Here is a 14,358-nt window from a genome sequence, read left to right as displayed (position 1 = left end):
AATTCAGGTTGGTGCAGTACAGTGTTTGCAAACGGAGCTGGAAGAATAGGGCTGACTTGCGCAGGTATCACACAGAGATCTGCATTGTGGAAAACCTGTTTGGCATCAACATGCACAGGGAGTTGGACATGAGTAGCTATAGACCAAGACAGCAGATAGAAGACTGACCTGGTCATCCAGTGATAGGGAGAGAGTAAGTGCTGCGGTGCAGACTGAGGTTGCTGAGAAGCTGATATTAGATCCAGATTTCTAGTCTGAGGGGCTAGAGTTGTGTAACTTAGTTTTTCATTAATGTTGATGATATTAGGGTAAGACCCAGTTCATGGAGGAAGATGAAATTTTATTTTGTATGTGGTGAGGGTAGCATATCTGTAGTACAAAGGAGTATAGACACAGTTGTGATCTGTCTGAACCTCAGAGAGAATCTAGGATAAAGAAATTTGTTTCCATGTCGTAAGGATGTAACTGCCATTGAACGTATGGGTTTGGTAAAAGTGCCATTAAGAACAGATGACCAGGAATGGCACAAACGACTGTAAATGTTTAGAAAACTAAGGGGGAAATGACTGTACTAAGAGAAAAGCTGAAAAAGGGATCGATATAGCAGCCAATAGAAGAGGTATTTCAAGAGTGAGAAAGAAGTACAATTTCTAGGAAGCAACAACAGGGACTGTTTTCTGAACTTGTTAGCTGCTAAAGGTTTGTCAAGCTCCAAAGTAATAGTGTTAGATTATAACAAAGAAAGCTGAGAAATAAATGAGAGGAAAGGAAATGGAGACGGGCAATAGTGGTGGTGCACACCTTTAATCCCAGCTCTCGGGAGGCAGAGGCAGGCAGATTTCTGTGAGTTTGAGGCCAGTCTGCTCTACACAGTTTATTATGGGACCACTGCTCATTCATACTGATTTCTATTGTTTGGACAAGTAAATATGAGCAGTAGTTGACAGTTTGACCTGGCTGCCTCTCTGCTGTTTGTTAGGGAAGTAATAGAGACCATGGGTCATTGTGTTCATGGTTTTTAAGGCAAGGTTTTAAGAAGAAAAGGAAGCTTGAAGGTTTCACATTTCAAAGCAGAGAGAACTCTACCCATTGAAGAGATGGTTACCTTGTTAGAGTTCTGAACTTTCCAAAGCAAAGCCCCCAGAGGTAGAAATTTTAATGGATTTGATGAAACTGATTTCTTCTTCATTGGCAGGAGTGGCCTCAGACTCATCAGGCCTCCATCTCTTACACGGGACCTACAGAGCGACCTCCCAGTGAGCCTGAAGAGATCCCTCCCCGACCTTCTCTGTACAGGAGAATATTGCGCAGGCTTGCCTCATTCTGGGCACAGCCACAGGATGGTGAGCAACATGGCGACTGTGGGTTACAAGCCCTGCTCTGCTTCAAAAATGCCCTGGAGCAGACACCAAGAATCAGTTCTAGATACCTAAGTGGAGCAGGAGCCATTCCAGCCATTCCAGTTGAATTCAGACTTCTGGGTATTTCCAGGGCAGGTGTCAAAGTCTTGTGAATGGGCACAGCAGGTTCTGTGCACTCTGTCACTGACATTGTGCTATTGTGCCTGATTTCAGTGAGCGTGCTTTAGGCTACAGAGCCAGTGTGTATTCCTGCATAGAGGAAAGATACAGTAAAATACAGAGCTGGACAAAGGGCTGAGGAAGCCAAGCACAGTCTTGGGGTGTGTGTGTGTGTGTGTGTGTGTGTGTGTGTGTGTCTGTGAAATGTCAGTAGAAGCACTGACCCATGTCTGATGGATTCCCACAGCCTTCTCCCGAGAAGTGAGCCCAAAGATCTGGAAAGATGTACAACTGTCCACGATTGAGCTGTCCATCACAACCAGAAACAGCCAACTTGACCTGATGGCAAGTACACTCATTTTTTAAAAAGAAATTTGGCATCTGGGGAAAAAGGACAGGTGCTTTCCTTGCACTAATTCAGTATTTTTATGTTTTACTCTGTGGGCACAGAGATGAAAGGGTGAAGTAAAGGAGGCTATCGTGTGCCTTTAGAGACAATAGCATTGAGAAGTGGTAGCTGAGTGCATTGGGGCACAGGAGTGCAAGGATCTCTGGACACTCTTGTTTGGGTGACCTTGGAAGACTTGGGACAGAAGCTTTAAAAGTGTAAAGCTAGAAAAAAGTTGAACTTTCACTTGAGTAAACATGCGTTATTTTTTGTGAATATATTAAATGCATAGACTCAGATTCCCCAGGAGAAACACATAAGCCATAGCTATACACATATGGGGGTTTTGTTTGGTTTTGGTGAGACAGAGTCTTGCTCTGTAGTATAGGCTAGCCTCAAATTGTGATCTTCCTGCTTCAGCCTTTTAAATGGTAAAATTACAGGCCAGTGTGCCATGTGTAGGCTGTGATATATGATTTAATTTGGATACAGTCTGTAGACATGCACTGTACAAAGCAGTAGTTATTAACCCTATATGGCAGTAAAGTATATGGGATTAAAATAAAGTTTAAAATGCAGTTCCTTAGTCATGGTAGACATATATCATGTTCAATAGCCATATGTAGCTTATCACCATACTAAATGTACAGACATGAACATGTCCATTGCTGTAGAAAATTGTGTTGGCTGGTGTTGTTAAGGACAGGAATGCACTGAAACAAGTAAACACAGAAGTGAAATAAAGCGAACTGGACTGTCAGCTGATCTTATGTTGCCTATAAGCAAAGAATTGATTTTCTAATTTTAAATGATGGGAAGTCAGAAGAATGATATTTGTGTACATGAGACATATGAAAATCATATTTAAGAATCCAGTGTGAAGCAATATAGTAGCCCAGATGTGTTCCTTTGCATGTATTCCTCATAGCCGTGCAGTGCAGCAGGGGAAAGAGTAGTTGGGACAGAGGCTGTGTAGCCCCGCGTCCTTAGATGTTTGCTCTGTGACCATTTGGGGGAAACCATACTGACCCTAGAATGGAGAAAACATTGCCAGTTAAGTCATTCTCAACTGTTGGCTAATGATTCAAATGTACTCGGCTTTTATAAATCAGAGTAGTCTACTCAATATAATCCTGGCCAATCAGAAAACTGGAAGATGGAGCACAGTGCAGTGGGAAGTTTAATCCCAATGTTTATGTTTGGAGAATTGCTTTGTTTACTACTTATACAAATAATTTGCATCTCCTGTAAAAAGTTTGCAAACACAGCCCCCTTTACCTTCTGAAATAATTCCAGTTGAACTAAAGAACTAAATTCAAAGTAATAAAACTTAAGTATTGAGTTAAGTTTAAATGATTATCAGCATAAACTTGGAAAGTACAAAAGTTTAATAAGCATGACACCTAGGGAAATTTTTATATTGATGAATTAATCTACTTATTTAAAAAAATAACTTCAGAGTGACAATTAGGGAGAATATTTGAGTATGACAGACCAGCATTTATTAGGTCTCCTTATCATAAACTCCTCAAATAAATCAATAAGAAGTGAACAGAGACAATATTAAACAATGGTCCAAGGGCTAAAAATAGAAAATGCACAAAGGGAAATTTTGAGGAAAGAGAACTCATATTTGCTGATATTATTACATGGGAGTGAGTCATTGTTCACAGAATCTTACATAAATTAGTTATGTTACCCTCAGACTATACCACATGTGTCTATGTGAGAACAGTTAACTGCATTTTATACTAAAGTTAAAAAAAATCAATTCCAAAGAAGCACAACCTGAAATAGTAACTTCTGGATCGCCATGTGTTACACAACACAGAAGCACTCAGGGTGATGTGCATGGGCACAGACCTCTCTCCTAGCCTTCAGGAGACTGTAAGTTGTAACGCTATTTTTGGTAGTGTCTAGAACCCGTGCATACACCTTGTCCTGGCAGGTATAGTTGTTTAGCTTGTGGGCATGAGCAGTTAAATTCCTAGTGTACTTACACAGAATTCTGAAACCACCGTGACGAGATTGGAAAGTCCTTTGTTCAGGGGATTTTTGAAAAGAAGATAAAATCTCTATTACACATTTTCTTTATTCTTAGTCTTTGGTGACAATGTATTCCCAGGATATTGTTTGTGCTCCTTTGCCATTGTTCTCTGATGAGTGAATCTCTGTGATGCATTGAACTGAGTGAGCGTGTGATTGCAGCTCTAGGTGAGCCACATTTGGGACGCTGAATGCTCTTATCTTTGTGCTAATTACAAAGGTTTGTGACCCTGTGCTGCTGTCACTAATAGAACACATTCTTATCTTTTTTCCTCACCACTTTGCAAAGCAAATACAGTAAATATTCAATACTGTAGCTGTCATGTAATAGCTTGAAATGTTTATCATTAAAATATTATCTCCAAGTATGAAAATAGCTTTAAGAGTATAGAATGCCAGAAATTTAATGTCTCTTAATAAAGCATGTTTTTTCTTTAACAGCAACACATTAAATAGGTTGATTAAATGATTATTTTTTTTATTTAAAGTAATATGTGATCTTTGTATTTACTAATGTGGCAAAATGCTAACCATATATGGCTGAGTGAAAATCAACTTAAAATGATTTTCATGAGGTGATTGGTTTCATTTTTATTCAAAAGAGAAAAGCTGCCACCTGAAAGTGAGCTTTGCGGAGGTAATTGATGAATTGTGGAGGTAATTGATGAATTGTGGAGGTAATGGATGAATTGTGGAGGTAATTGATGAATTGCGGAGGTAATTGATGAATTGTGGAGGTAATTGATGAAGGCAAGGCTCCAATTTTATTTACTCATTTCAGTAGCCAGTTGTTCGGGCCAGTTTATTCAAGTGCCACCCATCTTTTCCCCTAGAGCTGAGCAGGTGGTTGTGAGCCACCCACTGTGGGTGCTGGGAACTGAACTCAGCTCCTCTGGAAGAGCAGCAAGCACTCTTATCTCCTGAGCCATCTCTTCAGCTCCATGATTTCTTTTTCTTTTTTTTTTTTTTTTTTAATTAAATCACTGCTTGGCCAATTAAGTGTATTGCTAGCTAGCTCTTACATCTTCATTAACCCATCTCCATTATTTTATATTTTACCATGAGGATCGTGGCCTACCAGCAAGGTTTCAGCATCTCTCTGTCTCTGGCAGTGGCTCCATGACTCTGCCTTCCTTCTCCCAGCATTCATTTTAGTTTTCCCTACCTAGCTCTATTCTACCGTATCACAGGCTCAAGACAGTTTCTTTATTAACCAGTTGTATTCACAACATACAGAGGGGAATCCCACATTATACATGCACGCATGTGTGCAGACCAGAGATTAGCATCAGGTGTCTTCCATGATCATTCTCCATTGTATTTGGTGTGTGTATGTCCATGCATGTGTGCAGACCACAGGTTAGCATCAGGTGTCTTCTATGATCATTCTTCATTGTAGTTAGTTTTTACTCTTTTACTCTTGGGGGACCGGCCACCCAGCTCCCAAATCTATACACACTCAGAGACTTATTACTAATTATGAACCCCCAGCTTTAGCTCGGTTTGTTTCTAGACAGCTTTTCTTAAATTATCCTGTCTATCATTTGCCTCTGGGTGTTTACCTTTCTCTATTTCTATTTATTTATTTATTAAAGATTTCTGCCTCCTCCCCGCCACCGCTTCCTATTTCCCTCCCCCTCCCCCAATCAAGTCCCCCTCCCTCATCAGCACAAAGAGCAGTCAGGGTTCCCTGCCCTTTGGGAAGTACAAGGACCTCCCACCTCCTTCCAGGTCTAGTAAGGTGAGCATCCAAACTGCCTAGGCTCCCACAAAGCCAGTACGTGCAGTAGGATCAAAAACCCATTACCATTGTTCTTGAGTCAGTAGTCCTCATTGTCTGCTATGTTCAGGGAGTCCGGTTTTATCCCATGCTTTTTCAGACCCAGTCCAGCTGGCCTTGGTGAGTTCCCAAAAATCATCCCCATTGTCTCAGTATGTGGGTGCATCCCTCGCGGTTCTGAGTTCCTTGCTCATGTTCTCTCTCCTTCTGCTCCTGATTTGGACCTTGGGATTTCAGTCCGGTGCTCCAATGTGGGTCTCTGTCTCCTTTCATCACCTGATAAAGGTTAATATCCAGGAGGATGACTATATGTTTTTCTTTGGGCTCACCTTCTTATTTAACTTCTCTAGGATCACGAATTATAGGCTCAATGTCCTTTATTTATGGCTAGAAACCAATTATGAATGAGTACATCCCATGTTCCTCTTTTTGGGTCTGGCTTACCTCACTCAGGATAGTGTTTTCTATTTCCGCCCATTTGCATGCAAAATTCAAGAAGTCATTGTTTTTTTTTACTGCTGAGTAGTACTCTAATATGTATATATTCCATACTTTCTTCATCCATTCTTCCATTGAAGGGCATCTGGGTTGTTTTCAGGTTCTGGCTATTACAAACAATGCTGCTATGAACATAGTTGAGCATATACTCTTTGTTGTATGATAGGGCATCTCTTGGGTATATTCCCAAGAGTGGTATTGCTGGGTCCAGGGGTAGGTTGATCCCGAATTTCCTGAGAAACCGCCACACTGCTTTCCAAAGTGGTTGCACAAGTTTGCATTCCCACCAGCAATGGATGAGTGTACCTCTTACTCCACAACCTCTCCAGCAAAGGCTATCATTGGTGTTTTTGATTTTAGCCATTCTAACAGGTGTAAGATGGTATCTTAAAGTTGTCTTGATTTGCATTTCCCTGATCACTAAGGAAGTTGCAGCGCCATGATTTCTGTAAATATTTTAGAGTATTTACTAGGTTCCTCATAAAAGTTTCATAAGGTTGTCTTGTACTTATAGATCAAAACATCATTCTCTGACTAAAGAAACAGACATGTAATTGATTTTTGTCTGATTATCTTTATGCTGAATCAGCATCCTAATTAAATTCTTATGATGTAGCCTATGCATTCTTTTAGATTTGCTATATCAACAACAAACAGTGCCAGTTTTGTTTCTCCCTTTTAAAGACTTCATCTTTACCACCCTTGTCTTTCCTTACTTCCTGTGGGGCCTTCCATGCTGCACAGGAGTAGTGCTTAAGGGAGCTGTTGCCCTATGGGAGCCGTTGCTTTGTTCTTGAATTTGGTATAATTTTTTGGATATCTTTTATTAGATAAGGAAGTTTCTAATAAAGAAAACTTGTGAGTTTTATAATAAAACAAGAGTTTTATTAACTTTAAATATCTTAGACATTAAATTCTATCAAATATCATTTCCTCTTCTCTTAAGACAATGAGATTCTCATTGAACCTGCCACGTTGAGTTGATTTTTGAATGGCTATGAGAGATGGAGATGGCCAAGATATAGAACAAGCAATAGCTTTACCTTTGCCCCTTAAACACTGTAGAAAAATCAATGAAATGACTGTTGGCAGAACTGGCCAGGATCCCGGAAAGGAGGCCCTTAGATGAGCTGTGCCTCATGTCTCTGCCAGCCCCCTGCTTGACAGAGGCTGCTGAATGGAGACGGGGCTCACAAGAGACCCAAGGTCTCCTCAGGGAAGGCATCTTTGAGAATTTAGGGCCATCGGGGCAATGAGAATTGCAGGGCAAAGTAAAAGAAAGCATCCTTGAGAGGTGAGCCAGGGATCCACAGATGTCTGTAGCCTTCGTCTGCATTTTCACTGATGTATGTATGTGGGAAGCCACCTGAGGTAAAGAACTCCTCCCAGGAACCCGGCCCAGTCCTAGGAGATTCAGTCACATCACAAGACCAGGTAACCGTGAACAGAGTTGTCAGTTCTGGAGTGTTGATGCTTTCAAAGGCTGTTCCTCAGTAATGGGACAAAAGTAGTCTGAGTCCAGGCTGACATTTCCTAGTAAAATCTGGAGACTAACAGCAGACGCCACTTCCAGGCCACATCACTGCCTCGAGCAAAGCTGCAGAGCAGCTGTCAGCAGAGGCTAACCACAGGCCCACCCCGCCAGCCACCTTCAAGCGAGGGGTCACCAGTGGAGTCATACAGATTCAAGTTTCTGTGGATTCTGTTGGAATGCGAACACACTAACATGTTAAGTACTGCATGGCTGTTTTATACTGCAGAACCTACTGCAGTCATAGAGACTTCTGATAACTCTCTCTGGCCGTTACCAGAAAATACATGCTGGTGTCTGTTCTAACTGGAGGATGGCTGTGCTGTCCTGCTGCAAGATTATGATGTGGGAAGTCCCTCTGTATATGTGTTACTTTTACTGACTAATGAATAAAGAAGCTACTTTCAGTCAATGGCTTAACAGAATTTGGCCATGCTGGAAAAGATACATAGAGTAGGCAGAGTCGGGGAAGCCACGTAACCGATGGAACTTTGTCCTGTAAGCCACAGCCACATGGTGATACACAGAATAGAAATGGGTTAATTTAAGATAAAAGAGCTAGCTAGAAAGACACCTAAGCTATTGGCCAAACAGTATTGCAAATAATATAGTTTGAGTGATTATTTCATGTCTCCGCAGCCAGGGAACAAATGAACATGCCTGTGCCAACAAATTTAAATATGCTGTTTTCTTTCCCCTTATCCCCTGTGAATTATTAGACCTGGCAACTGGATCATTTCCCTCCTGCTCCCTGCCAGCTCCCAATGCCATGTCCCATCATCCCCCCATATCAATGTCCTGGCTCTGCTGAACCTTTGCTGCTCCCGCTCATTTCTCTGTCATGTTCCTCACTGGCTCTCACCTGCCTCTGCAGATAGGGCACAGTGGGCAGAGTGGCCCTGTTACAAAAGCCATAACATTACCTCCTTGGAGCCCTGCACCGGCTCTCTTTCACCCAACCTAAAAGACACATTCCTTACAGCGGTCTGCAGAGCCCTGCCCAACAAGATGCTTTCTTCCCCGTCTTCATCCACTTCTCTTGTCCCTGCCACTCAGTCTGTTCCAGGCACGTGGATTTCTTTGCTGTTCTCTGTACATTTCAGGGATTCTGCCACCTGAAGGCCTCTGCTGGGCACTCCCTTTTTGTGGATGGCTTGTTTTAAGTAATTAATTTTATTAAAGATTTCTGCCTCCTCCCCACCACTGCCTCCCATTTCCCTCCCCCTCCCCCAATCAAGTCCCCCTCCCTCATCAGCCCTAAGAGCAATCAGGGTTCCCTGCCCTGTGGGAAGTCCAAAAACCACCCACCTCCGTCCAGGTCTAGTAAGGTGCGCATCCACACTACCTAGGCTCCCACAAAGCCAGTACGTTAAGTAGAATCAAAAACCCGTTACCATTGTTCTTGAGTTCTCAGTAGTCCTCATTGTCTGCTATGTTCAGCGAGTCTGGTTTTATCCAATGCTTTTTCAGACCCAGGCCAGCTGGACTTGGTGAGTTCCCGATAGAACATCCCCATTGTCTTAGTGTGTGAGTGCACCCCTCGCGGTCCTGAGTTCCTTGCTCGTGCTCTCTCTCCTTCTGCTCCTGATTTGGACCTTGAGATTTCAGTCCAGTGCTCCAATGTGGGTCTCTGTCTCCTTTCATCGCCTGATGAAGGTTAATATTCAGGAGGATGCCTATATGTTTTTCTTTGGGTTTACCTTATTTAGCTTCTCTGGGATCATGAATTATAGGCTCAATGTCCTTTATTTATGGCTAGAAACCAAATATGAGTGAGTACATCCCATGTTCCTCTTTTTGGGTCTGGCATGCAAATGGACGGAAATAAAACATTATTTTTAATAAAACTCTGATTGGCCAGTAGTCACGCAGGAAGTAGAGGTGGGGCAGTGAGAACAGGAGAATTCTGTGAAGAGGAAAGCTCAGTCTGCAGTCATCACCCAGACACAGAACAAGATGAGAAGGCAAGATGAGAAGGCCTCACTGTTAAAGGTACCAAGCCATTTGGCTAACACAGACAAGAATTATGGGTTACTCTAAGATGTAAGAATTAGTTAATAAGAAGCCTGAGCTAATAGGCCAGCCAGTTTATAATTAACATAGGTCTATGTGTGTTTTATTGGAACTGAACAGCTGTGGAACCAGGCAGAAAAACCTGTCAACAGATTGCTTATCATGTTTACATGAAGAGCATTTTAAATACAGACTCCTGTGGGTGACAGCTGCATTAGCCCACTTTCCATGTCTTAACGTTCATATTCTTGATCTTTCTAGAGCAAAGAAGACTTTATGAACATTTGCATCGAGCCTGATACTGTCAGCAAAGGAGATTTCATAATCATAGGGTAAGTGCCTGACCTGTGGGAAATGGAGCTTCATGGAATAAGAACATTTCCCAGGTTTCCCTTTGGTAATCTAGTAGACTTTTCAGAGTTCTGCCTGATTTGTTAAGTCCCTGCCTCAGCTGGAACGTCATTGGCTGAGAATTCTGTAACCCTCCAGACATCTCCCAAGTATCTGTGGAGCTGTGTGTTCCCATGCCAACCAGTAATCTGCTCAGCTCCTTTGCATTGTCCTGGTGCTCCCTCTCGTGCCCACTTAGGGATTGGACATTGCTGCTGTTGCTGCGTCTCCATGGCTGCGTCATTATGGATTCCAGTGTGGGCAGCAGAATGGCTTTCATTAATCTCTGTTGTTTTTCCTATGATACAAATTCTTCGGATACTGAATGGCTCCTTGCAGCCTTTGATTATTCTCGGTGTGTAGTAAAGGAAGAAGGAAAAGGCTGTCCCTCTACAGTGTGCACAGATCACACTGTATCTTGAGTGATTGTGGCTAGTGGTGGCAGCCATATTCAAATCTCCTTTATAAAACTGAGAGCCAAACAAAACCTTCCCTGTATCCCTCAGATGGCGCTGTAGTCAGCATTCTTTTTTTTTTTTATTTTCGAGACAGGGTTTCTCCATAGCTTTTTTGGTTCCTGTCCTGGAACTAGCTTTTGTAGACCAGACTGGCCTTGAACTCACAGAGATCCGCCTGCCTCTGCCTCCCAAGTGCTGGGATTAAAGGTGTGCGCCACCACTGCCTGGCTGTAGTCAGCATTCTTATCAGCAAGTTTCCTCTTGGTTCCTAAGGGAAGTAAGTAAATGTGTGAATGTGTGCAGTCCATGTGTCCTGAATGTCTTAATGGAACATGGGGAAATGCTGATGACAAACCCACAGGAAAGAATTGTTTCCAAATAAAGATAATGGACTTTTTACGTTTTTTTGGTTTTTTTTTTTTTTTTTTTTTTTTTGAGACAGGGTCTCTTAGACTCAAGCTTGACTCCCCAAGTAGCTCAGGCTGGCCATCAACTCCTGCCTCTTTCCTTTCCCCTCTTTTTATATTTGTCATAACTAGCGAAATAGGGTACATATGCACTGAGGTCAGGTGTATTTGTGCCCGACTGCTTTACTCCAAGGTCAGTTAATAAAGGTAAATGTGCAAAGCAGGCTGTTGCATATGGAGATTTATCAGAAACTCTCTGGGACTTTAGATATTAAAGAGGTATCTACCGCAAGCTAGAGTAAGACTACTTTGTCTTTAATAAAGGGTCACAGAAGTGTGGTGCTTTTCTCAAAGGATTTAATTATATCCTAATTTTGAAACATGAGGTTAACAGTTTAAGAACTAGATAGATGTAGAACAATTGAGAGAAACTTGGCCTCAGCTTTATGCCGCTCCCTGCAGCAAGAACGTCAGTAGTCAGTCTACTGGCCTGGAACCTACGACAACGCTGGGCCAGAATCCTAGGGAATTAGTCACTGAGCCTTGGTCTTCAGTGGTTTCCTTGCCTTCATAAGGGAGAACTGGACTTTCTGCAGCCTAATGCAGCTGCCCTCGAGGATTCTAATCTCGCTTTTTCTTACACTAACAGAAGTAAGAAGATGAGAGACCCCGACCTGCGCGCAGCTGGTACTGAGTGTCTCCAGGCCAGCCACTGCACTCTCCTCCTTCCTGAGGTAAGGGGGGGCGGGGCCCAACCATTCTTTTGGGTTGGTCTGTCTGTCCCTCCATTTCTTCCTCCTTCTTCCATATTACCTGACCTCCATTTAGGCACCTTCTGTTTGGCAAACTCATCAGTTCTGAGGTAAAAGAGAATAAGTTACTGATGTGGATCAGGCCTCTGAGGACTCAAAGCCAGGCTCCTCCCTCAAAGTGATTCTTAACGTCCCCTGCCCTTTGCTTCTTCATGCCAATAATGCAAAAGACATTTATAATCATATTATTGTCTAGGAATTTTCTAGCTGGTAAGCAGTGAGTTTTGCTTTTTCCTGTAAAGTATGCTGTTGAGTGCTATGCTTAGAGTAGTAACCTGTTGAAGTAGGAATAAAACGTGGAGATGCAGGAATTGAAGGTGATGTGGTTGCTGCTGCCCCACAGCTTTACTCCAGGTCTCTGAAGAGCTGTGGCTGTGGTGCTGTTGCACTGCATTGAACTCTAGGCCAATGGGAGGTGTCCGCATATGCTGCCACCGCAACTTCATGGAGCAAATGCTGGATTAACTGAGTTATGGCTGGGCTGGCCCCAAAGAGTCTCTAATGACACTAGTGTTGGCACATCCACATCCAGAGCCCAGCAAGTCTGGGGAATAATTGAGAATGAGTCAGGGGACACAGCGTCTCTTACATGAAAATTACCTGACTTTTTTCTTTTAGCCCAGAAGAAGTATAGTCCCTGGCCCTCGGTTACATGTTCATTATTTTTTTCCTAATGGGTATCCTTGCTTATGTATTCATGTTAGTTCTTTGGTAATTTCTTGTCTTTTGGTAAATATTTTAAAATTTTAACCTTATTCAAGCTACAAAATTATTTTTTGAGATAGAAGTTTTAAAAAAGAAAAATCCCTTTTCATGGATGGGGAGAGAACTGAGGTATTTCCAGGACCAGTGAGCACTGGGAGATTTTGTTTGACTGACCTCAGCAGATGCTTCCTCATCCATGAAGGTCACAGAGGTGCACTCAGAACCCCTCCTCTCTTCAGGGAACTGAGGGCTCCTTCAGCATCGACAGCGAGGAGTATGAAGCCATGCCTGTGGAGGTGACGCTGCTGCCCAGGAAACTGCAGTTCTTCTGTGACCCACGGAAGAGGGAGCAGATGCTGCAGAGCGCATCCCAGTGATCCGGCTGCAGCACGGCGCTGGCGGGCTGCCCTTCACGCCACCAGTGGGACCACAAGGGAATGAATGGGTGTGCTTCATCTTTCCCCAGAGTGTTGTCACAGGATCCCAAGGGAATTTTCATGGCAAGTAGTCCTGACCTCTCCTCTCCTGACCTGTAGTGCTTCCTAGTGAGCATACCCTGTCACCCTCACCCACTTAGTGACCAGCACCCCTTTGGTCCTGCTTTCCTGTGTTGTGGTAGTCGATCCCTCCTACATAGTGGTTTGCTCAGGCAGGTTCAAGGAAGTTCTTGTGCTCAGTGAGTTGCAAAGGGTTGGAATTTCACTCAGTGGAGAGTGAAATATGGAGACTAAGCTACTGTTCCAGTTTTTTGACCATCCTAGGGCATTCAAGGGAAGCAGCTGCCTTCTCCGGGTGCCTCTCTCATGGGTGCTGTTCTTCCATGCTCCATGGTCTCAATCTGGAAAGCAGACGTGAGGTTGTTTCCTTTTCAGCCCTGGCTAACATATTATAAAATGCTATTAAAAGACAAATTTATGCTTCTTCATTGTTAGTTTGCATGTATATGACGGAAGCGCACGTTGAAACTAACTGACCTGGGACCCACCCCCAAGCTGTGTAGCTCAATCTGGCAGGAATCTTCATTTTTAAACGGCTCCTTCACAGCTAAATCAACCAGACCTGGAGAATGTATTTTAAAACTACTTCAAAACTCCTGCTTTTCCCAAATGTATTATATTTTATTTTTAAAAATCACGTATTCATGTTGACATATCATTTTTATGGGAAGCTAAAGAGTTGTCAGTGTACTTTCTAGTGTTGTGTAAATACCGTTGTTTACAAATAAAGTATTGCATCATTCTTTTAAACATATCCAGTGTAATTTAAATGTACCCCTCATTTATTTATATAAATAAACAAGTGAACTAACTCTTTTTATATGAAAGTTTTAAATTATTTTTTTCTCTCCCTTGGGTACATCTCTATACCACTGTCTATCAATTGTTTTTTCTCAGCAAAATTAGCTTAAGTGCTAATTCATTACAGAACAACTGTTTTAACAATTATTGTTATATATTATTAGAAATAGTTATTTAAAGCAGTAATGAATTTTTTGGTAATTAAAAATTATATTATTAGAATGTTGTTGTTCCTAACTAGTTCATTTATACGATACATAAATATTATTTCTGGTGAGACAAGGATATTCTGTATTCGTTATATTCCTTTTTTATTTTTTATTATTCATGAGCCCACAAACTAGATGTAAGAATTATATCATTTTTAATTGCTTTGAAATTAGTAGGAAAAAGCATACTACTGCATGAATATTAATAATGATCTTTTAACTAACAATCTGATTAGATCTTCCTCTAGTCTGTTGCAAGCTGAGAACTAAAAGCACTTGACTTTCCGTAATGAATTCCTGCCA

The 14,358-nt window shown here is 42.1% G+C and overlaps 1 protein-coding gene across 1 annotated transcript in view; it reads left to right on the top strand.

Annotated features, from left to right (window-relative positions):
• The window catches only part of Agk (acylglycerol kinase), a 75,414-nt gene extending 61,533 nt beyond the window's left edge, over positions 1–13,881 (top strand). The window contains exons 12-16 of the mRNA XM_057779297.1: positions 1,196–1,343; positions 1,768–1,865; positions 10,038–10,108; positions 11,681–11,765; positions 12,788–13,881. Of these exons, the coding sequence (XP_057635280.1) occupies positions 1,196–1,343; positions 1,768–1,865; positions 10,038–10,108; positions 11,681–11,765; positions 12,788–12,925 (540 nt within the window). The 3' untranslated portion in view covers positions 12,926–13,881. The remainder of the gene's footprint in view (positions 1–1,195; positions 1,344–1,767; positions 1,866–10,037; positions 10,109–11,680; positions 11,766–12,787) is intronic.
• The last annotated feature ends 477 nt before the right edge of the window (positions 13,882–14,358 follow it).

Source organism: Chionomys nivalis, chromosome 1, assembly GCF_950005125.1.
Source record: "Chionomys nivalis chromosome 1, mChiNiv1.1, whole genome shotgun sequence".
Classification (NCBI taxonomy): Eukaryota; Metazoa; Chordata; class Mammalia; order Rodentia; family Cricetidae; genus Chionomys; species Chionomys nivalis.
Note: the sequence above shows the minus strand (reverse complement) of the source record. Positions and strands in the feature narration are given on the sequence as shown.